The 25,117-nt window shown below is 37.4% G+C and overlaps 1 protein-coding gene across 13 annotated transcripts in view; it reads right to left on the minus strand.

The window, feature by feature from the left end:
* The window catches only part of IKZF2 (IKAROS family zinc finger 2), a 160,795-nt gene extending 135,840 nt beyond the window's left edge, over positions 1–24,955 (minus strand). For 2 of the 13 annotated variants that reach the window (XM_042995270.1, XM_042995259.1), the window contains exons 1-3: positions 22,789–23,008; positions 21,207–21,255; positions 20,303–20,407 (exon numbers count right to left, since the gene is read on the minus strand). In XM_042995270.1, coding sequence (XP_042851204.1) covers positions 20,303–20,407; positions 21,207–21,255; positions 22,789–22,791 — 157 coding nt within the window. In that variant the 5' untranslated portion in view covers positions 22,792–23,008. Of the gene's footprint in view, positions 1–20,071; positions 20,411–21,206; positions 21,256–22,751; positions 23,009–24,083; positions 24,367–24,815 lie in introns of those variants that run through there. The other 11 variants (XM_042995257.1, XM_042995260.1, XM_042995258.1 and 8 more) reach the window with 11 other exon arrangements.
* Between the last annotated feature and the right edge of the window lie 162 nt (positions 24,956–25,117).

Consider the following 25,117-nt stretch of genomic DNA (forward strand, 5'->3'; position numbering starts at 1 on the left):
TGGATTGTTGTGATGTGATTTAGGTTTCAGAAAGTCCACTTGTCGCCTACTGGGTGGATGATGGGGAACAGAGGAGCAGGAATGGTAACAGGAAGACCCGGTATAAGATTCTACAATATTTTAGGCTGAGGGGATTGGGAAATGATGGTAGCTCAGCCCAAAGTTGTCGAAGTGAACATGGTAAGAATCATGCAAATTCAGGATGTATTATTTATTTATTTATCAAGAGAGAGAGACAGACAGACAGATGCCAAGAGCTCACACAGGCGCTGGGAAGGGACAGAGGGAGAGAGAATCTTAAGCAGGCTCCTCGCTGGGCGGGGAGCTTGATGTGGGGCTTGATCTCAAGAAACCATGGGATTATGACAGGAGCTCAAATCAAGAGTCAGACACTTAACCAACTGAGTCCCCCAGGCACCCCAAGATATATTTTAGATGTGAAGCCAAAGTTTCCTGAGGGACTGGACTTGGAGCTTGAGGAAAAGGAACAATACCAAACGTAGATTTGAAAGTCAGAGCACCATCAGTACCTAAAAAATAAATAGAGAAGAGGACCTGCAGATGGAGGCAGAAGTGCTGCTAATGGATGAAGGTGAGCACCAGATGTTTCCTGTTCACTGAGTCACTGGCACCCACTGATAATGACACTTCTAATGAAGCCAGTCCTTCTCTATATTGTTCTCTTAGAGGCAGTAGACACTTCTCACATTTCTACCAAAAGCTTCTAGCTTTCTGATTTCTACTAACTGGATTATTTCCTTTATCTCAATAGCCACTAACCTAGAAAATCAAAACACATGATAAAAATAGAAACATGGAAATATATAATATATAATTTCCCAGCCTAGGGTCTCATAGGCAGAAAAGTAAAAACTCAAAATTCAAAGTATAAGAGCATTCGAAAGCAACAAAATGCTTTATTATAAAGTGATAAATATAATTAATAGGAATCAATCACCAGCTTTGTGCCCATCTAGATACATGATCCTGAAAATATATTAATATCCCAAATATCCATGAACTCCACACTTGAAAAGGATGCATCTGGAGGAGTGAAGGTTGTCACTGTCCTGAAGAGCCACCCAAGAAAGTAACAATGCTCATTAACTGATTAAAAACAAACTAGCTAGCAGCTAAAAATGTTTTGCAGCAATTCAAATTCAACCACTCACACAAGAAAAAAAAAACAAATAGAAAAATCACAGATTGATTACCACAAAGGGTTCTTTTTCAGTATAAAAATGCAGATAACCTGTTACCATTAAATTGCTCCTAGATGAATACACACACTTTCGTTTTAGGTAGGATTAAGTACACTACTTTCCTATATATGCCAGTTAAGTATAATGGGCTTATTAATTTATAGAAACTTATGTTAAGAGAACTACATTTCATGAGCTTCCAAATGACATACAATTTTGTTGTAATTTTTTTTAAAAGGGAAATCACAAGTAGAGAAGCAATAAAAAGAAGATGATCTTTTACAATTAAAAAATGAGAAGACTTGGTATTCTCCAAGCTATTAGATATTACTGCCTTAATTCTTGTGGCTAGAGGAATAATTACAAACAATGTTTGCAAAACTAGATAACCATTGCTCATCTAAAATTGCTTGGACACATTTAAACAGTATTTCATAAAAGGATTCAGATGAAAACTGCCAAAGAAAAACTTTTATAAGGGTTGTATAACTGATCCTAGGTACTGTTATGATAACTATATCATGGACAAATGTGACAATTAACACAGTTGGTCTAAGAGAATTGAAGTCTGACCTCACAATCTAGCATAAGCAGAACTGTACAGTTTTAAGTAAGAGCCATTTGATTCACAAGTTTTTAAACGATCTTTGGGATTGAGCTACTGGATGAGAGTTCACTGAAACAGCAGCAATATGATATCCCTTTTCATATGTGTCTGGTAAACAGGAAGGTAATGATTTGGGAGAGTTTAGATCATGAAGATTGAAAATCTTGAAAATAATAATAATTATTATCTAAAGTTATTGTTATTATTTAAAGTTATTACAAGTAACTTTAAAAGTATAGACTTTCTAAATAATACCAACAAATAATCAAAATGTCTCCAGGTGAATTTCATTTCTTTGTATATATATATGTATATATATATATATATATTCATACATATTCATACATATGTATATGTGTGTGTATACACACACATATACATATGTATGAATATATATATAACTACACAGATATACATACACTCATATATACACATATATTTACATATATACACATACACATAAATTAGACATACATATAATGCTTATTTATATGAATATAAATATATGTATATGGAATATATACTTTCACATATATGTAAATAAAGTCAAGATTCTCTACAGGTCTTTTAAAGTCTTTTATAAAACCTATTTCTAGGGACACCTGGATGGTTCAGTCAGGTAAGTGTCTGACTCTTGATTTTGACTCAGGTCATGCTCTTATGGTTCATTAGTTCGAGCCCTGCATCGGGTTCTATGCAAGCAAGCGTGGAGTCATTTGGGATTCTCTCTCCCTCTCTCTCTTGTGTGTGTGCACGCATACACATACACACACACACACACACACACACACACTCTCTCTCTCTCTCTCTCTCTCTCTCTCTCTCTCTCTCTCTCAAATTAAATAAATAAACGTCAAAAAAAAACACAAAAAAACACCTATCTCTACATTCTAGAGAGTGACACTGGCCTGAAAACATGTAATTTTATGAAGCCATGTGAAACTTTTAAGTAAGTACTTGAAACTTTTACTCCAATGTAGTATTCTGCAATATTCTGCTTGAATGTGTGTTGAGAAGAGAGTAAGCTAGTGCTAACTTTAGACCATTTATTTTAAAACTGCTCCGTGGGTAAAAAGACTAGCTGGGTGATTTAGTCACTGATATCCTCATCACAGATAGTGCTTAAGTGTCCAAACCTGTGGTGATAACTTACAAGAATAATTGAGATCTGTCTCTAATGTATCCAGTCAGATAAGCAACACATATTAACTCATAATATATTTAAATTAACAGGCAACTTTCTTAATTGAGAGACTTCTATGTATAAGGCACTGTGCTAGCTAGCTTCTATAGAAAACAGTAACTAATATTTCTTGAATTATTTCTTGAAATCTGTTAGGCAGTGTGACAGATAGAAGCTTTAACTAAAGTTATTTTATTAATCCTCACAATAACCCCAAGAGACAAGCATTAACTTTCCCTCATTTATAAATGAGGAAGTGAAGACTAACACACAGCACAGCCAATAATATAAATTCAAGCTTGTTCATCTCTGTCTGCTATCCTTTGGCAACAGAGATTACAGTCATTTCCCCTACCCTCAAGGAGATTCCAGTTACACAGGGGAGATAAGATGAACACAAATAAGGGAGTAAAGGTAAAACAAGATAGGAAGTGATAAAGGCTCCCTACTTTTTTTTTTAAATTTTTTTTAATGTTTGCTTGAGAGAGACGAGAGAGACAGAGCAGGAGCCAGAAAGGGGCAGAGAGCAGGGGAAACACAGAATGCGAAGCAGGCTCCAGGCTGGCAGCACAGATCCTGCCCCAAGGTTCGAATGCACGAACCTTGAGATCATGACCTGAGCCGAAGCTGGACACTTAACCTACTGAGCCACCAGGATGCCCTGAGGCTTCCTAGTTTTTAAAGAAGAAATTACTCCTGAATAAAAAGGATCATTTAGCTTGAGGGGCACCTGGGTAGCTCAGTTCTTGATTTCGGCTCAGGTCACGATCTCATCATTTGTGAGTTCAAGCCCCACTTCTGGCTCTGCGCTGACAGCATGGACCCTGCTTGGGATTCTCTCTCTTCCTCTCTCTCTCTGCCCCTCCCACACTTGCACACAGGCTATGCTCACTCTCTTTCTCTCAAAATAAATAAACTTAAAAAAAAAAAAAAAGATCATTTGGTTTGAAAGACTGATTACACTGTCACTATGCTAACAGTAACCCTGACCCAAGAAAAGCTAAACTTGGACATGAAAAACAAAATATGTATCTTTAAATGATCTCATTGGGATTTATAAAGATTTCTGCACCTTTTAACCAAATGACCTATGAGTAGTCTGTTTATATGTACTCTGCTATAAAATCTTTTGTTTTTATTTTTTTTAAGTTTATTTATTTTTGAGACAGAGAGAGACAAAGCATGAATGGGGGAGGGTCAGAGAGAGAGGGAGACACAGAATCAGAAGCAGGCTCCAGGCTCTGAGCCATCAGCCCAGAGCCCGACGCAGGGCTTGAACTCACAGACCGTGAGATCGTGACCTGAGCTGCAGTCGGACGCTTAACTGAGCCACCCAGGCGCCCTATAAAATCTTTTTAAAAGAATATCCACTTTTCTCCCTGATTGCTCACAAGATAAAAGGGGGAAAATGGCCATTAGAAGGGTCTGATACACAGCTGAGAATCCCAGATACACAACAGGGTGATGTGTTATGATATAGGACACAGAGCACCATGAGTATGGAATTTATGAAATTTCAGAACCATACTGGGAATTCACTCACCAATACATCCAGTAAATAAGTAAACAAGTCCCTGCTAACAGATCACTCTGGGCCAGGTCAAGAGGAGGGCACACCAGACAGTCAAGTCCTGCCTCAAATGCATCTTCTGAACTGCCATCCTCAAATGAAATGCATTACCACTACTGCGCAATTACCATTTCAATTATATCCCTCACAAACAGAGCAGGTTTATTTGTGATTCGCTTTAATTAGGTAATTTTAGTTTCATTTCTTTAGTAATTGATTTGAATACAACAGAATTAATAATTGCCTCATATCTGCACAGACGTTTCTTTTCAAACAAGGACTGACAGCACTCAGATGAGGAATGAAAATATCTAGTCATTGATGCAGATATCTTGTGTTTTATTGGCAATGCTTTTCACTCTTTTTTTTTTTTTTTTTACTATTATTACAGTTGTTGGTGTAAAAGCATATCCTTCGTAGAAGACTATTTAATATAACATGTTTGTGGAGTCTATTTCTTAGCTATTTGATTCAAGTTTTTTCTTATATTCTTTGTATCTAACAAAATAATACCTACCATTCTGGTTTACTTACCATGTGACAGTCACCATTCTGGAGACTTTATGTATATTATTCCTAATGCTCGCCACTCCTCTGACAAGGCAGATATTAATGTCCCTGTTTTACAAACTGAGATGCCAAGACATGAAATATCTGCCTAGGGGTCACAGATCTGACATACAATACCAGGACTCAGTTTTTTACACTATGGAGGAAGGGGAAGGGAAAATTCATTTAATCCTGTAATTTAAAAAAATATATATGCTTATTATTTTCTAGTAATAAAATGCTTAAGTACTGCCAGGAAGAGTAAATTCCTCAGGGACTGCTTAAATAAATATTTAAGTTCAAGTTTTAATGAGCACATTGTACGTTAGATGTGAAAGCATTTCAAATAGTGTAAAGTATCTTAAAAATAAAATGTTACTTTTAATAGGCTTAAAAACAGTTTTCTTAAGCAAGTTAAACATATACCCTGATCTTGTTTTTATTATTTATGAGCTTAGCAAACTTTTCATTCAACAATAATACATGTGTAAAGTTCGTCTCATGTCTGATAAATTTTTACTGCAGTATTATCACCAGGTTAATTTTAGAAGAGTATTCCAGTGGGTAAAAGCCAACCTGGGAATTCTAAGTCTCTGACAGAGTATGGTCTCAAGAAAGTCTTTTAAAACACTCAGTGCTTGTGTCTTAGATACTTCAGGAGGAAAATGGAAAAACAACAGATCAGAGAACAAAAACTGGATGCAAAACCCCATCTCATCTGCTCAATATCAAGTTCCTTCCTCATTGCCACCTCCCAAGAGGGAAAAAAAAAAAAAAAAAAGCAGAGAAAGTTCTTACTGTTTCTGTCAGGACTATGGCTTTCTCTAACTCCCTAACCCCTTTCCCACTGAAGTGAAATAAAAAGGCAGCTGAGGGACAAGACCAAAGTTTACTGTATTGGTGATAATTCAGAAATACAACCAATTAGGGTACCTCTCACACACAGTATATTTATTACACAGTCACTTTTGCAAAAGATAAAAGAAACAGACTAGTCCAAAGTGACCATAAGTAATACCACTGTTTATGATAGCAAGCAACCTACTATAGGTGCTAACAACTTCACTGCTTCCATCTACCCATCTTTCTAGAATGATACCCAGAGTACTCCAGTTATTCTAACCACCCCATCTCCTACTGCCTGGCTTTCAGATATCTGAAGAAGTAAACGTCTTTCTATTGAATCTCAATATTTATCATTCATCTTCTACCAGAAACCATTCCAACCTTATTGCCCATTCTTCATCATTCAAACAGGTAATTTCTTTAATTAGTTCATAAATAAATTCTTTATACTTTCTGAAAGAAGAAAAAAAGGAAGGAAAGATACTATTTTTCTTTTGTCCTATTCCTCTCTCTGGTAGATCCAGGAACTCTAGTGGATTCTGTGGCTTACCCCTCACTGCTGCACTCACCACATTTATTCTTTCTTTCTTCTTGAGCTAGCTGGTTTTTTAGTTCCCTTATACTTCACACCTCTGCTCTTCCCGTTCATATAATTGAAGTTATTTTCACAGGTTCTACTCCCATTAGTAACATACCACAGCTGTCTTGCCAAAAACAGTGTATCCTTAAAAGATTTAATATAAAAGTTAGCAATACTCAATGGAGTTTTAAATTGATGAACATGAGGGGCGCCTGGGCGGCTCAGTCTGTTGAATGTCAGACTTCGGCTCAGGTCATGATCTCGTGGTTCATGAGTTCGAGCCCCACATCAGGCTCTCTGCTGTCAGTGCAGAGCCCACTTGGGATCCTCTGACCCCCCTCTCTCTCTGCCCCTCCCCCACTCATTCTTTTTTTTCTCTCTGTCTCAAAAATCAATGAACATTTAAAAATATTTTAAAACTTTAAAAAATAAACTGATGAACATGAAAAAGAGACTAAGGCACTTTTTAAAAAGTAAACATGATTGTCATCATATACAGGTTACAGCCTTTTTTTTTTTTTTTTTTTTTTTTTTTTTAGAGGGAAAGAGTGTCAATAGAGGACCAGGGCAGAGAAGAGGGAGAGGGAGAGGGAGAAGGAGAGGGAGAAGGAGAGGGAGAAGGAGAGGGAGAAGGAGAGGGAGAGGGAGAGGGGGAGAGGGAGAGAGGGGGAGAGGGAGAGAGGGAGAGAGGGAGAGAGGGAGAGAGGGAGAGAGAGAGAGAGAGAGAGAGAGAGAGAGAGAGAGAGAATCTTAAGCAAGCTCCTCGCTCAGCGCAGCTCCCTACACAGGGTTCGGTCTCATCTCATGACCGTGAGATCATGAATTGAGCTATAAAAGCAAGAGTCCGACACTTAACCCACTGAGCCACCCAGGTGCCCTTACAGGAGGGAGGGGATAACTTACTCCACTCAGATTTATTTTGGTATCATAATGCTATGTCTCCTTACCATTTCTGGAAGTACACTGATATGTATATTACTTCAGTATCTCATGGTATGAATGAATATCACTCATAAAAAAAATGCAGCATATATTACTTTATTTGGAAATTCCACTGTATTATAGCAATTAAGAAAATACCTTATACTAAGACTAAATCTAAAATGGTATTGAAGGAGTCTGAAGACACCATTTGTATATGAGAATACCCCTGACTTCAGTATTTATCATTAATGGCAATAGTCTATTTTCATTACTGTATAACATCATTGAAATTTCAAAGTTAAATCCATGTGATCAGAGCTATCATTGGTTCTTACAGAAAAGTTTCAGACTTTTTGTTTGAGAAGATGTCTGACTGAATTAGGGTGTTTTTTAATTACACAAGTAAAAGATCTTTTGTGAAAAATCCAAATAATGCAGAACTATTTGGAATAAATGATAAAATGCCCCATTTACTCTCCCAGACTCCAAAATGAATTCTATCAATAGTGTGATAGTTCTTTCTTGTCCTTATTCTTTGCATTCACATGTATGCACATATACAAATGCGCACATAAACACACATATGCTTTTAAAACATATATGGCACATTCTTGTACATACAGTTGTATGGCAGCAATTGTTTAGTTAATGAAAGCTTCTCTGATTTGCTGAAAAAATATTATCTCTTCAAATTCATTACCAGCTATTGTACTCAAAACTTTGGGGCCAACTAAAACTACTCAAAGTCATAAAAATGTTTTTTTTATGCAAAGAGCCTTACTGTAATAACAATTTATGTAAAAATAATTTATTTTAAATTGTGTTTTTTTGGGGGGGGGCACAGAAAGAGGTTTCTTTTTTGTCTGTTTTTGTTTCCAAAAAACTGAATCCAAAAACTGTCGTTAGGTCATTAATGTGTCATAGTTCAGACAGATCGTGGTGTGTAATTCATATTTTGAGAGTTTAAAAACAGCAGACTCCCAGAAAATATATTCCTTTTTCTAGTTTGCAGTTATGTCCACACAATATCTATTACTGCTTTCAAATATTTTGCAAACATTCAGCATTAGAATAGAATTCATTTCATATTTCAAAATACTATATTAGAATCAGTTTTTAAAGTGTTTGGATTTTAAAGCAATACCTAAAAATGACCAGGTATGATTGGTTATAATGTTTATTTTTTAAACAAGGATCTTTATGAAAATCACCACAAGAAAAAATTCATATTGTTGTAGAAGAAATGAATGGCACCTCTTTGGAACTCAACCAGAAATTCTTAAAGCTAATTCAACAGAAACAGAGCAATGCAGCATCCTAGCACTTCAAAAGATGACCAAGTCCTGCATGCTGTATCTTAGTAAGAAGGTAGGGTTGATACAGTGAGGTGTAATAAGAACTATAACTTCCATGATAATAAGAGAGCAATGACAAAAATGTCAAAGGTGTAGACACCCAGAATGTTAATTTATTAGAACGTGACTTTACACTGATTAATTATATGCTCCACAAAATATCTGGAGTGCATAAGAAAAGTTAATTGAAGCATTTCATTTTGTACATGCCACTAAAATTAGTTTTAAATAAGTGGTAGAGAACTGATTTCAAAATTATAAGTATGTGGAATTCAATCTGTAAACTCTAAATGTGCTATATAAAGATAATAGTAATGAAGATGATTATGGTGACCAGAGAATATTCATGGAAACATTTACATTCACTTGATTCCACTGAACATGATTGTATAGAATTAGAAAACTTAAAAGCTGTTTAGAATCTCAAAAACCATCTTTTAGGGGCTGATCTGAAGATTACAAAATTTTGGGGGTGGGGGGGCCTGGGTGGCTCAGTTGGTTGAGCATCTCAGCTCAGGTCATGATCTCAAGGTTCATGGGTTTGAGCCCCACATAGGGGTTCTCACTGACACAGTGTGGAGCCTGCTTAGGATTTTCTGTCTCCCTCTGTCTCTACCCTTCTCCCGCTTATATGTGTTCTTTCTCTCTCCCTCTCTCTCTCAAAAATGAACATTAAACAAAAACATTAAGATTACAAAATCTTTTTTTAGAGTGAGACACGGTTAAAAACAACACATTCCCAAACAGACAAAATCACAAGTTAGGATTTCAGAATTATTTCAATATCTAAAAATTTAACTTTTCAAACTTCCTCAAATAGGTCAGAAACACATTACTTAAATATATATATTGAATATAATCATAAGTATTTCCTTAATTCAACAAATAACTACTAGAGAATGAAGAGATAGGGCATGGTCATTTTCCTCGAAGATTCACATCTGGAAAATCTATGAGTAGCATTTCTGTAATCAATGTCTGGCCCCCAAATAAAGCTGTATGCTTTGACAAATATTCTCAAATTCACATCCAGTAATTAAGATAGCCTTCCTTATTAGCTAAACTAAAATACCGTACTTTTGTATAAAATCTCATTTGCTATCATCAGACTACTACAATGATTTCATGAAACTGGTGTAGTATTTGTTCCTCTTGACCTATAAACTAAGAGAACTTCTAGATCCCCAACTAACTTAAGGTGTCCTTCTCAGGTGGCAGTGCTATCTCCCATCTTCATTTAAAACTTTAAGGGGCACCTAGGTGGTTCAGTCAGTTAAGGGCCCTCCTCTTGATTTCAGTCATGAGTTGGAGCCATATACAGCCTCATGTTGAGCCCTGTGTTGAGTCCCCTGTTGGGCTCCTCACAAGGCATGGAGCCTGCCTAAGATTCTCTTCTCTTTCCCTCTCCCACTGTCCCTCCCCAGCTCGTGCTCTCTGCTCTCACTCTCTCTCTCAAAAACAAACAAACAAACAAACAAAAAAACTGATTTTAAGACGTCTTAAATTGCTGACCATATCACCTATCAACGTTTCTGTGAAGAGAAAATAGAAGTTTGAATTTAAGGTAATAGTAGTTGGAGTATCCTTGTATACATTATAAGATTATTTTTAGAGTTAAGCTATGAAATCAACAATCAACAAATCTAAATCAGGAATGTAAAATTACACTGAAGAAAATGAATCCAACCTAGGCTAGCAAAATTGGTTGTAACCTGATTACATGTAATAACATGAGTTAAAGACTGAATCCGGAGGATTTAGCCAAGGAAGCTGAGAAAAAAAATAACTCCTACAAGTATTTTGGCTGAACCTATATCTATGCAATCTAAATCGATGTCCATCCAGAGAAGAAGAAATTAGACAATGGACTTAACCATAATGACCCAAATGGCAATGCTATCTCTATCGTGATGCTGAACATATTAGACTCTCTTAGTCTGAAGCCATTAAACATTTGAATTATATAACTAACTCCTTTTCTTCAGATTCTTTGCTTACCAAGTGACCTTTGCTGATCACCCCTATAGGTCAGTTCACAAGAACAAAATGTTCTGGTCAAGCCAAATGGAGTCATCCAGATCCTCTATTATTTGGTTGGGGTTTTTTGTTTGTTTTATTTTTAATCAATGTACAGACATAAATTGGCCTTCTGATTTTAAATATCAATTTTATAAACTTGTTTATATAAGTCAATCCGGAGATCTGAATCCACTCTAAGTGTGCTGCCAATCAAGTTTCAGAACTTGTAAGGCTTATGGCCAAATCTTGCATCATAAAAAATTTCTTGGGGAAATGTTAACCTTTGGGAACCTACTTGAAAGCTTGTTGCATTTTCATCGCTGTTTCACTGTGCATCTTCAAATTTATATACTTTTGAACAACTCTTGGTGGTAAAAGGTGAGAAGCAATTCATTCATTTATAATGGATATAACTCACAGTAAGTATACCACACTTATTTGCTTCTAAATGCAATAGGATTATTAATGTCTCAAATAAAATACGGATTCATTTGGAACCTGAAAGACAATATCCCTCTCTACAAAACTCTTAACATATTTTTTGTGCCCCAGCATCAGCAGTGCATCACACAAAGTAACTCCTTAATAAATGTTTACTGGATCAATGATTGAAAGATGAAAAATATCTCTCTAGAGAGTTCTGAATCTCCATATACAGGAAATCTCAGATGAAGTATTTCCATCATTAACATTCATTTGGAATTCTATGGTGTCTCAGGTAATCAAAGCTTACATTTTTAAGATGGAGTTCTATTATGGATATTTTGAGATAATAAATAAATTAATTAAGATGTTTTCCATATCACATCCTAGGTAATTTTACCCCAACAGGCACAGTATTATAAACTTAAAAACAAGTTAAATAGGTACTAAACCATTTTCAAATAATATGTATCATGTATGTATATTTATCTTAAAGTTTAAAAAAAAAAAGCCCTGGACAAAAATACTAAATATCCATCTATCAATGTGGCAGAACTGGCCAGGAGCTAACAAATCATTCCTCATCTATTTTAATTATATATATTATTATATAATTATATAAATTATATTTATAAATATTATATATTTATAAAGAAACAGGTTACAGAGTAAAGACAAATCATTACAGTAGAAGCACTGGAGTATATGGTATACATTAAATTTATGATTTTTAAATATACATAACCCTAATAGATATGATACTAAATATACCACAAAAACTTAAAGAGAAGGGCCAGCATATTTTGTTTAAAAATCGGTGAGTCAATCGCTTCAACTAATCCAAATTCTGAGACTAGCATAAGAAGACTCCATTAAGCAGAGAGAGTTCATTAAAACCTGTATTCATACATTTCAATATAGAATTTTGACTTAACAGGGCAAGTAGGAAAATAAAATCACTGATCAAATGCTGGGACTGACTCGTGGAATAATTTTTTCAAAATACTAAACTACTGTTCAAGTAATACAGTAGCAAATAACAAAATCACAAGCTACCTATGAGATTTCCAGTATAATCTGTCCATATGCCTGATTGCTATCTTCTTCCAAATCCTACATGTGCTTCAAACTCTCTGGATCCAGAATTAAACTAAACTAAATCTTTTCCTGGAAACCTCTCCAGTATTTCCTATCCTCCCTAATGGAACCTACTACCATTTATCCAATAATCTAGGAGTCACCATCATGAACTTCCTTCTCTCCTTAATCCTACTATCCAAGTCCAATCCACTTTGAGCTATGAAATATTTCCCAAATCCTTTTCTTCCTTTTTGTCCCCACTATCACCAGCTCTCACAACTTCTCACTCAACCATTGCAATAGCTGTTAAAAATACCCCTGCATCTAGACAGGTCCTCATCCACAATCTTTTTTTCCCCACAATACAGCCAGTGTGATCCATGTCAATCAAAAGACAGAAGTCATCTGCTTTGTTAAAAGCCTTGGCTCCCTTGAAAATGAAATCCAAAATTTCTCTTATACAAGATATTCCTTCATCTTGCCTGATTAATTGTGCAGAGTCATCTGTGGCCTCAAATCCTGGGCACCAACCTCACACTCTAGAAATACTAACCTGCTTTTATTTTCCAGAACATGCCATGCTATTTCTCAGCTCTCACGGTGGATACTTCATTTACTGAAAAAGCCTTCCACTTCTCTCCTAAATCCTCTTCCTTTGATAAGTCTCAGCTCAAGCGGCCTTCTAGGAAGACTTTCTGAACTAGTACCACCTTTCATTCCACATAACAATCAGAACACTGAGCATACCACAGTATAATGCTCTGCTTAAACGTCTTTCAAACTAGAATGTGAGCTCCTGGAGAACAGTGTACTATTCACCTCCGGATTTGCCTTGCAGTGCCTGATGCATAAAAGGTAGCTTATAAACTTGCTGAATTAATCAATTAGAATAATACAGCAACATAGCAAATGCCTAGAACTGATAATCATACGTTTTAAGCTTACTTCAAAAGTGAAACAAGTAACTATTATCCCCAAACGCACAATTAGCAACAATCAGGCCTACAATGTGATTAGGTACCACCAAATAAGAATTTATGGTACCACCAGAAGCATCAAAGGAGGTGAAATTTTAGATGCAGATCTTCTTTTTAATTTTTTTAAATATTTATTTATTTTTTGAGAGAAAGAGAAACAGAGCATGAGCAGGGGAGGGGCAGAGAGAGAGAGACAGGGAGACACAGAACCCAAAACAGGCTCTAGGCTCTGCAGTCTCAGCACAGAGTCCAATGCAGGGCTCGAATTCATGAACTGTGAGATGATGACCCAATCCAAAGTTGCATGTTCAAATGAATGAGCCACCCAGGTACCCCTAGATGCAGACCTTCTAAGAAAGAATTGATTATATATATAGATAGGTTTCTCTATCAAAGGAACTTTTTCTTTTTCCATTCTTAATGACTGGTATCCTTGAAGCACCAAAGGTAAGCAATGATTTTCGTTACATATAACCAAAAACATAAAGCTGTAGCCAGGAACACTGAAACCCAATAAAAAGAATTTCCAACACACAAATTCTACTTCTTTGTTAACCAAAATCTTCACACATGCTTTAAATAATAGAAATTCTTTTCTTCAATTTTTACCCTGAATTCTTAGAAACCTCTGTCTCTGTTCCATGGATGTACATAATAAAAAGGAAAGAGCAAATGATCTGAATTTCAAACAGAAAAGGATTTGAAAACAAACTCTTTTTATTATGAGTCACTGATCGATGATAAAGCAAAGACTCTTCTGAGTGATAGCAGCAGTGATTATTTATTGCATCTAAGCATACACCAGCAACTGTGCAAGTATTTTGTACGTATTACTTCATTTAAACCTCACAGCGGTCCACTGAAGTAGGTATGGCTTATCCCTGTTCTACAGATAAGGAAACTGAAGCTCAGAGACATGAAGTAACACATCTAAGGTCACACAGCAAGTGGGAATTCTAACACAGGCATGTATAACTCCAAAGCCTGTATTTTTAAACACTTACAATCTATTGTTTCTGTGTCTCAGTTTTCTGTAATTATAAAGTGGAAGAATTACTTCCCTCACAGAGCTGTTATGGAGACTAAGTGAAATAATATGGACGTATCTAGCATAGTGTTGGGCATCCTATATATATTCAATAAATTATGCTCTCCGTCCTTTCCTCACTCCAGTGTAAACATTTATCATAAGGGATATATAGTTCCCAAATACTTCTTACCTATTTCAAAGCATAGACATTCTGAGTCTTGATTAATTCCAAAAGGAAAATACTACCAGGTCCATAAATATATTTGATCCAAACAGATATAAAGGGAAAAAAATCAAAGAAAAAACCCAACACATTCCACCTAAGTTGATGATTGTCGCCCTGCTATTGATTGTTCAGAACATCATAAGATCAAAATATATCAATATTTAAAGTTAGGAGAAAAGAGCATGGGACCCAGAAATCTCAATTCATTACAGCTTGAAGGAAGACTCCCAAAAGAACCTAATAAATCATGGTACATTAAAAAAAAACCAAAACGTACTTCCAGTAGGGAAGACAGATTTGGAAAAAGACAGAGGCAATAAGGATAATACTTGTATAATAAGTTGATTTGTTTGTTGAAGACAGACTTTTATGCTTATATTGAAGCAGTCTAAAACTGCCAGGAGGGGGAAATGAGGGGCAAATAAAAATATACAGCATTTTTACTGTTAATTCCCTACACATACATACTTCCTATAGTTTCTTTTTTTCCTTTTGGTTTAGTTCATAACCATGATACTTACCTCTGATAGGTGTAAAGAAATAAAATCAAACTTGGGGCGCCTGGGTAGCTCGGTCGGTTAAGAGTCCTACTCTTGATTTCAGTTCAGCTCATGATCTCAGGGTTCATAAGATGCAGCCCCTCACTGGGCTCTGTGCTGACAGTGAGGAGCCTCCTTGAGATTCTTTCCTCTCTTTCTGCCCCTCCCTGCTCTCTCTCTCAAAATAAACTTTTTTAAAAAAATTTTTTTAATGTATATATGTTTTTTAATGTTTATTCACTTCTTTTTTTTTTTTTTTCCAACGTTTTTTATTTTTGGGACAGAGAGAGACAGAGCATGAACGGGGGAGGGGCAGAGAGAGAGGGAGACACAGAATCGGAAACAGGCTCCAGGCTCCGAGCCATCAGCCCAGAGCCTGACGCGGGGCTCGAACTCACGGACCGCGAGATCGTGACCTGGCTGAAGTCGGACGCTCAACCGACTGCGCCACCCAGGCGCCCCATAATGTTTATTCACTTCTTAAGAGACAGAGACAGAGTGTGAGCAGGACAGGGGCAGAGAGAGAGGGAGACACAGAATCTGAAGCAGGCTCCAGGCTCTGAGCTGTCAGCACAGAGCCTGATGCGGGGCTTGAATTCACGAACCATGAGATCATGACCTGAGCCGAAGTCAGACGCTCAACCGACTGAGCCACCCAGGTGCCCTTAAACTTTTTTTAAAAAAGGAAATAAAATCACACTTTTCTCTTCATTTACAGACTAGTAAAAAACTAAATGTATGCTGGATGGATATACATATATGTATATACACACATACGCATCTAAGTACAATAATTCAGCACAGAGTGAGTTCTTACATCAAGCCCATCTGGTGTTATATTAGGGTGTATATCCCATGGAAATCCAACCAAGAGTGACTGCCAAACGAAGCCACAGAAGACAATTCAGAAAGCTGGTCAGTCCCATAATATAAACAATATATATATATATTTTTTTTTTTTATGTGGGCTTTGGAGAATGGGGGGAAGGTTTTAAATTTTTTTTTTTTTTTACGTTTATTTATTTTTGAGACAGAGAGAGACAGAGCATGAACGGGGGAGGGTCAGAGAGAGGGAGACACAGAATCCGAAACAGGCTCCAGGCTCCGAGCCGTCAGCACAGAGCCCGACGCAGGGCTTGAACTCACGGACCGTGAGATCATGACCTGAGCCGAAGTCGGCCACTCAACCGACTGAGCCACCCAGGCGCCCCTAAACAATATTTTTAAAAGTGCATGAGAGCATCTGATATCATTCTACCTTCATAATAACCTTCCTCTACTTCTATAATACAGTTTTGTCACCAAAACATGAATCAGTATTGGACATGGCAGGCACCCTGAGATAATAACATTATAAAGAGATATCAGTTAAGTGATGTAACTAACCCACAAGGTAAAATCACAGTTTTATGTCCCAATCCTGACAACTCCATCCTTCTGTTAAGGGACCTAAAAGGCCAACTGATTTCTTCAGACCTCCATTTCTACATAAGAAAAATGGAAATCATAATACACTTCTGCTTCACTAGGCTCTAAAAATGGAAACTAGCTAAGAAAAAAAAAATGAATGTGAAGCACTCTGAAAAGAATAAACTAGATTCCCTGACCTGATTATTGGTCAGAGTCTTGTAAAACTAGAATTACTACTTCTTCCAATTCCACACATGCCACCTGGCCATCAAACTGACTGGTAAATAGTATTGACGGCAAAGGTGATCCACGTAAAAAGTTTTAAAGCAATAGAAACAAAATCTGTGTCACAATGTATTTTCATACCATTAACTACCTCCAAGGGAAATCTACTTATTGGCATTATAAAAGTAGAAGATAAAACGTGTAAGGTTACAAATTTTTGAACCTTAAATTTTGTTTTAAATAGTCGGCAGCACGTATACATAGAGCAGTTTGAAACCGATGTGGAAGCAACTATGCAAGAACTGGAGAGGAGCTAACCCAGAAACAGAAGGAATCACAAAGGCCAAAATACAATATGGATTATTTTTATATTGTTCTGTCTGAGTTGTCTGTTGCACATTCTTAACTTTCAGATTCTATTTTTAAAATCACTTAACACTGTGTATTTCCAGTAGCCATCAAGGCATATACTGTCATCCCTGACACTGAAGATTGTCAGCAGACTCAATATGCACACTAATGATCTCAGGCAACAATGCCCATCTTCTTTATCAAAGAGATCTTATTCCAGAAGAAAAAGTCTAAAATTCTCTAAGAAAATTCATTCTAAAACATAGGAAGTAGCTACTGTAAAATGGTAAGATCCATATCGCCCCTCAATTTTTAAGATTATCTTACGTGCTAAATTTTAAAACCCCAAACTGTCAGACATCATAACATTTTTAGTTTTCCCCCAAGTTGCCGATGCTCGTTTCTAGCACTGTCAAATAATGATAGCTGCTGTCATTATTTTTTATACAATAACTGGCAGCAAGTTGTACAGACACCCTTCATCTTAGAACGGTCATCAAATAACCTAAATTAAGGACTAGTACTTTGTGCTAAAACTGATCACTTTCCTAATACCAAAGTAAATGGGCTATCACTGGTTATTGATACTTTATTGCCAGAATGTTATTTTATTTTTTAAAAAAATCAAAGGTTTTAATTCTTTTAATTTTTTTTTTCTAAGCTGCTTTAAAATAACTTTCTTCCTCTTACACATATAGTCCTGTCCTCTCCTTGCTGCTACTGAAGGTTATCTTATTCTATCACAAAGGTAGTCCCATTACTTTGGGCTTGAACACTTTCAATCAAAATCGCAATTGTTTTTGGATGCAACAGCCCTTCAGTAAGTATATTCGAAGACATAAAAAAAAAATTACAGAAAATAAATAAGCTATTCTTATTTGATAAAGTTCAACAATTGCATTTAAAAGGATTCAGGAAAACTGGTCATCTCAGACACAAGTGATCTGACAGGCCCCACACACACAAAAACTATTCCAAATCACAGAAAAACATCTGAGTGACCGATTTTAGGTCTCTTGTTCTAAGTAAGAGACAAGAGTCCCTCTTCACCACTATTTGCCTTGGCAATCTAAAATGCTGATATTCTCCTAGATCTAACAGAAAGGAAAAATGGGTATCTTCTCCATCTAACACGTAAGTGGGTAACCTAGATACTGTAAATAGAGGCTACATAAAGGATGCAACACACAGCTCTGAAGTGAGAGCCAAATATTTAACCTGCAACTCTTTGGAAAACAACACGAAAACATGTGCAGCTTAGCCAAAGATTGTATTAACATGGGATTGCCACGGGCTAGTAAGTTTGGGTGGGTGGGGGGGGGAACTCTTTACCACATAATTTTACTGTTGTTGGGTGAGAAAAGCTCAAATGTTAAAAGCATAGTTCTTATTTGTTCAAACTGATCATACCCACACTCTGCGATGTTTACTTAAAATAAACGGATGAACTGCTTTTTTGAAGAGTACTTGTAAAACCAGAATCAAATTCACAAATAAAGCAGCCAATTAACAAGTATTTTCCTGCTGATATCCTAGTGGTGGCCAGGGGATGACAGCTAAGAGTCTATGATTATTCAAAGTTTCTAAAGTTTCTAAAGCTGACAGCTAAATATTAAGCTAACAGAAATTTTCGTATCAATCTATCTTTACTCTTTAGGAAATGAAACAAAAATTATCAGAGAAATAAAAATCTATTCTACCAAGGAACTAATAACATTAAATGTTAAAATATAAAAATTGTATTACCTACACTGTAATAGTAGTACAACTTTTGTTAGATTATAGCCAACTAGCCAAAAAATAAATAAATGCTACAAGATGCATTACAAAAGATTAACACTATAATTTAACATACATTCACTCACTCACTATTAGTTTTTCTTTCTACATGACAAACGAATTTCAAAGACTGCTTCCAGAATGAAATATTCTGGGAAATGCTTCCCAGTAATAAAAAGATAACTTTTATGTAAGTAAATTCACATAGTTCAATCAAAATTTCAAGCCAATAACTAAGATCACTTCAAGTTAATGAACTGCAAAATGTATTCAACAGTACTCTATATACTTTTGCTTATAATTCAGAAGTCTTTACTATTTACAAAACCAGTAGTTTTATAATAACCTCAAGTTTTGAGAACTATAAGAGGAAACTGGAAAGGAAAATTCGTTCTCTCTGCATAATCAGAATTAACTTGAAAATATATTCATAATTTAGTAGCTGATTCAGTTTCCTTCAGTTATTAAATCTTTGTTTAAAAAAAAAAGGGAAAAAATTTCCTTTCCTTCACACATCACCCAAATAGAAAACTTTCAAATTAAGTTATATTTACATATAAGCCAGATGTCCTTTCTACACAAGAATATAACACATACAAAAGTATAAGGGAAACATAAGATGTCAAATTACGTTTAAGGCGTAATAGAGCATTTGCACCTAATAACTAAACTGATAAAACATTATAATTAAGAGAAAACAAGCCATATTCTTAATGAAGTATTTTGTCTTCTGTCACGGACAGCATACAAGTTGCTCTTTTATTACACAAAAACAATGTTTACTACATCAATGAATGACTCTATCAAAAATAGTGGCCCAAACGGTCTATTCCTGCAAGTTCAAAACATCCTTCCTAACGTTCACAGTTCTTCCCTGGATAGTCTAAAACAAAACGCTTTCATTTTGTTGGAGAAATGGATTTAAATCAGATCCATAAATTTTCCATTACACTTCACTTCCAATGCTTTAGAGGAGAAACTTTCACATATTAAAAAAAAAAAAAAGTAACATTGCGATTCTACCACTGATGGATTAGCTTTACACCAAGGCAATGGTAAAATCATTTCATTTTTCTACTGTGAAGAGTCCTTTGGAAGTGACTTGTTTCCATATTCTTTTATCCAACAACAACAACAAATCTAGTCACAAACCTGGCAAGTCAAAACAATAACCAGCAAAGTCTAACATTTCTTACCTGATACAGGTAAGCACCAGCTCCCAAATGCCACCTTGGGATAGGTCAGACTAGTAAGCAGGCTCATGTTTTATGATACTAGAATGGACAGGAATAAATCTGTGTTGTTCTTTCTTTAGCAAAATCTATAGCAGCAGCTACACCACAATGTGAGAGGACCCCAAAGACCTAACAAATTCAAGTGTGTCGCTAGAGAAATAGGAAAAAAAAAATCATAAAATGAAGACTTACTGCTTGTCATGTGACTTGGTGAGGCGTGCTGTCCATTGGGTGTGCTTGAGGTGAGGTCAATTGCCATAGTGGAGTGCTCCCTTTCAGGTGAAAGCTCATTGTCACCTGCTTTCACAAAATAAAATCTTTTGGTCTCTGTTCATTGTCACATAAAATCTAATCACCAACTTTGCTTCATACATGCAGAGGCATGCACAGCTTTGAAATTTTAATGTAATCCATTTCTGCCTTAAAAGAAACTATAAGGAAATATAATTTAGAAATATATAGCAAATGAATGAAATGAGGAAAAGCCATGACCAGCCCACAATAAAAAAACTACAAAATCTGATTATCACAGTATTCTTAACTGTAAAACACGAGCAAGTGGAATAGTCAATTTCTAAAGTATTTTTCAGTTGAAAAACTAAATTTTCTTTGAACACCTAATTTAACCATTAAGCATAGAGCATTTATAATGAGCATTTTTCCAAAATACTATCGGAGAGTTTGATGTTTAAAAGGAAAGTTTCCTAAAAAAAGGTCAACTTAAGGAGCTTTCACATTATGTGTGTGAAAAATTAGGTTACAAAGTAGTAAATATTTAGCACATGCCATATTAGTAGACATATATGTAACCTGACATTCTAAACTTAAAGTAAATGAAAAACCCCAGTAGAAAAGTGTTGATCTGCTAAGCTACTTACTACTGATTAAAATGTTATCATGAATAAAGTGTATTTCTATATTTCCTTCGTTTTGCTTCTGTGCTGTTATTTTCTCCAACTCATTTAAAGGTGAAATTGTGAACAGATAGAAAATAAGAGTATAGAATTCTTGACAAACAATAGTTCAGAAAATAAAATACTAGAAACACAAATGTAACTTTATTACCAATAACAAATTAATGAAAATGAATACTTACACGTTATATAGCCATCAATAGCCTCTGTTTCCATAGTCAAAGTGCAGTGCTGCAATACAAAAGATTATACCCTTTACACAATGATCCCTTTCAGTATCTGCCATTAAATGCTTAACTTATTTGAAGCTCCAAGCAATTAGCCCATGTTGGTGCTGCTGCAACCTGTGCCCAAGAAACATACTACAGTGTACTGTATGTGCTCATTTGCAAGTCAGTGAACTCTTTCTGCAAATGATCTGATTCCTGCTGGAGATAGGATAGGAAAGATAAGTGTGCTGTGAGATGGGCTGTAGCAAGAAAGGAATGACTCTCTTAATCAGAATTTACTTAAAGAAAGAAAACAAGAGGGTACACCTCAAATGTGCCAGCTTTAACTGGGATAGAAGTATTTTACCAGTCACTACTTCCCATAATCACACTGCAGTTTGAGGACTTCCCTGGTATACAGATAGCTCTATTCACAATTGTTGCAAGTTGGTTCATCATGTTCTAAGAGGGAGGAGGGAGGACAAACAAACATAACAAAACAAAACAAAACAAAAATTTAGTGCCCAAGTGTGTCTGGAAGGTTTCTGCAGCAGTTACCTTACTCCCAGACTTGTATTGACATTTTAGCCTACACTAAGTTCTGTGGAAGCACCTGTTCAATGTAACCTTAATTTCCTGCCAGACCATGGTTGGATACAAATGCCAAGCCAACTTAATAGATTCTGATTTTGAAAATTTCATAAACTTTTTGCTCTCAGGAAGGGAATCACTTTTTTAAAGTTTGGGGAATTATTTCCATGCACCAATGACACAAAACAAGAAGTTAATTCTCAGAAACAAAAGTAAATTGTATGAGATGACACCCCCTAGCTTTGATTTCACATAATGAGAAGATCGATAAGCTAACTGTATTCTTTGAAGGAAAAAGTTTAAAGAATTGACATGTCCTGAGGAGATTTTTACTTATTTTTTTTTCCTTTGGCCCTGGTCCTTTTTGCCTTTAGTTTCAAAACTCTCTCTGCACCAGCAGCTAAATTATTCACAATGAGCCATTTCTGTATTGATCGCCAAGTATATTTAGCCCTGGCTCCTGGAATTTCTCCATTACTTACTGGAAAACAGGCAGCTTCACTTCTTGTCTCCAAAACCACTTCCCTTCTCCCTCCCCTCCCCTTCTTCACCACCACCCTCCCCACTCCCCCCCCCAAAAAAAACTTTTCTTTCTTTCTTTATGGAATAGTCAGATCAAATTCCCAACTCAGTCACTACATAGCACTTAAATTTCAACCTGCTGTACTGTTATCAAATTCTTTCAAATTATGATTACATAAGGTTTTCAAGAAAGGCATCCGTAAAGTTTAAAAGGGGAGCAGTTTCTTCGGATATTTTACAAATGAGTTTATCTCTTTAAAAATGTACACATTTAACACACACATATTAAAAAGAAAGAAACGTCAGAGAGAAGCGAAAGAAGTCTGCCCCATCAATGAAATGGTTATTAACCCTCAGAGGAGAGAAAGAAAAAGAAAAGGAGAAAGAGAAACGAAATGTACATACAAAAGAAATTGTCCTTTGATTAAAAAAGATTCATCACCATTTCCAGCTCTGTCGGGAGATCTCAGCTTCTTCTAACCCCTCAAAGAGGAGGTGACAATGTCGGGCTGAAGATAAACGGAGAAAGAAAGAAAGAAGTTTTTGTGTTTCCCCCTCTCTCTTTCCCTCCCTGGCCCCCTCCAAGCCAAGCCCCCTGCAGAGTTCAAGGCGAGGAGGAAGGAAAAGCACTTTACAGGTGGGTCATTCCGAGCCCAAATCCTGCAAACAGATCGGCTGATAAACAAAACCAAGAAATGAGAGAGAAGGAACACCCCCCTCTCCTCCTCCTCCTCCTCCTCGTCCTCCTCCTCCTCCTCCTCCTTCTACCCCTCCCCCTCGTCCCTTTGGGATGGTCTAGTAGGAAAAGTCACTCAGGAATGGCACCACGTACTTTCAGGAAAGAGGAGAAAAAAAAGAGGGAGAGAGAGAGAGAAAGAGAGAGAGAGGTCAGTCAGTGCTCCAGCAATGCGATTAACAAGAAGAGAAAAAACTTGATCCACCGGTTCCTTAAGAATCGACCAAAAGCTAAGACAAGAAAACTGAAAGAAAAGGTGGGGGGGGGGGGGGGGGAGTAAGAGGGGAGGGACAGTCAGGCCGAACCCAGCAAGGAACCTAGGCCAACTTCACAGGACTGTTTTTCGCCCTTGGCAAAAAGAAAAAAAAAAAAAAAAAAGAAAGAAAGAAAGAAAAAGAAAAAAAAATTAAATCTTAATTCCATCTCTTTCGCCCATACTAGAACCTGTCAAAGTGATTTAACTGCTGCCTTTTCACATGTGTCATACCAGGTTTTTTGCTTTTTAAAAAATTCCAACAGGATCTGGATATTACCTTCTATCAGGACAGCTGCAATTTATTCCAGGCTACTCAATCTTTCTTGGAATTCAAGTTAAAACAAAGCAAAACAAGTCAAAATCCATGACAGCTACAGAGATGAAAACTGATTAATCGATTAACATCCCCGAAACAGATTACAAGAAGGGGACGATAAATTAAGGCAGAAGACATCATCTTCAACCCGATTCCCTGAGCGTCCCTTTACAGAAATCATTATCCTAATCATAACCACAATCCATCCCGCCCAGAGAAAAATATCTATATTATCATTATTACTGGTTAACAGCAACAAGTCATTTGATCACATCACAGTGCAAAACGAGACGCTATATAATTACACTTAACTTTGAAAACACTCCCCCCCTGCAAATCAGATACACATATTTATATATAATCTATGAATCAGAAGACAAATAAAACAAGAGCTGTTCTTCACCACGCAAAAGCCAAGCGGAGATTTACCTCAGCAGTGCATGCAGTAAAATAATCCCATCACCCTTTTGTTTGTGTTTACTGTTAGTGTATCCTCTCTCTTTCTTTCTTTCCTGTGCCTAACGTGTGTTTGTGCACTGCAGTTGGTGGTGGAAACTAAGGCAGTGGATCTGTAGCTAAGGGTAATCCTGTTTTTACTTCCTCCATCTTCAGCGAGGAGCAGGGTTAGCCCGGGACAGCTGGTCAAACCCCGAGAAACCGATCCGCCGGAGCCCGAGCACATCTCCCCCGCCGGCCGGGCTCGCGCAGACGCCCGCGGGCGGAGGGCGGGCTGGCGGCGGCTGGCGGCGGGGCCCGGGGCGCGGGCAGGCGGACGTGCGTGCGCGCGCGCGCGTGTGTATGCGTGTGTGCGGGGCCTGGGCGCCAGTGCGGGTGCGTCTGTGTGTGTATGTGTGTGTGTGTTTGTGTGTATGTATGTGTGTGTGTGCGTGTGCGCGCGGGCTGGCGAGGGCGCGTGTGCGCGTGTCTGCGCTCTGGGCCGCTCGGCGCGCTCGGCAATCGATTACAGGACAAGTGCTGCCCGGCGGCTCCGCGACGCGCGCACTCCCTCGCGCCCACCCGCGCGCCCGGCCGCGTCGCCCCCGGCCCTGCGGCCCCCAGATGGCGAACCCCGCCCCCAAAGCGGGACCAGGTAACCCGCTTCCGAGAGTGCCACGGCGACCCCAGGTCGCTCCCTCCACCCCAGGCCATAATAAATCTCACGTTTTCAGCCGGCTGGGAAGGAAGAATTGGAGCGGTGAGGGGAGGTTCATTTCGGCCGCTTGAAGTTTTCTTTCAAACTGGGATTTGTGACGAGGCCGGGCCGAGGGAGCGGAACGAAGATCCAGGCGCCCGACGCGGAGCTCAGGCATCGGCGTCCTGGCCGGAGTCGGGTGTGCGCGTGGACCCACCCACTCAGGCTTCGCAATAAACTATGCGGTACAATTTCAGAAAACGGCTCCGGGTAGACCAGGACACGAATCAGGATAGAGGGGTCCTCGAGAACGGATTTGAGAAGTAAATTC

The sequence above is a fragment of the Panthera tigris genome, chromosome C1 (genome assembly GCF_018350195.1).
Source record: "Panthera tigris isolate Pti1 chromosome C1, P.tigris_Pti1_mat1.1, whole genome shotgun sequence".
NCBI classification, from domain to species: Eukaryota; Metazoa; Chordata; class Mammalia; order Carnivora; family Felidae; genus Panthera; species Panthera tigris.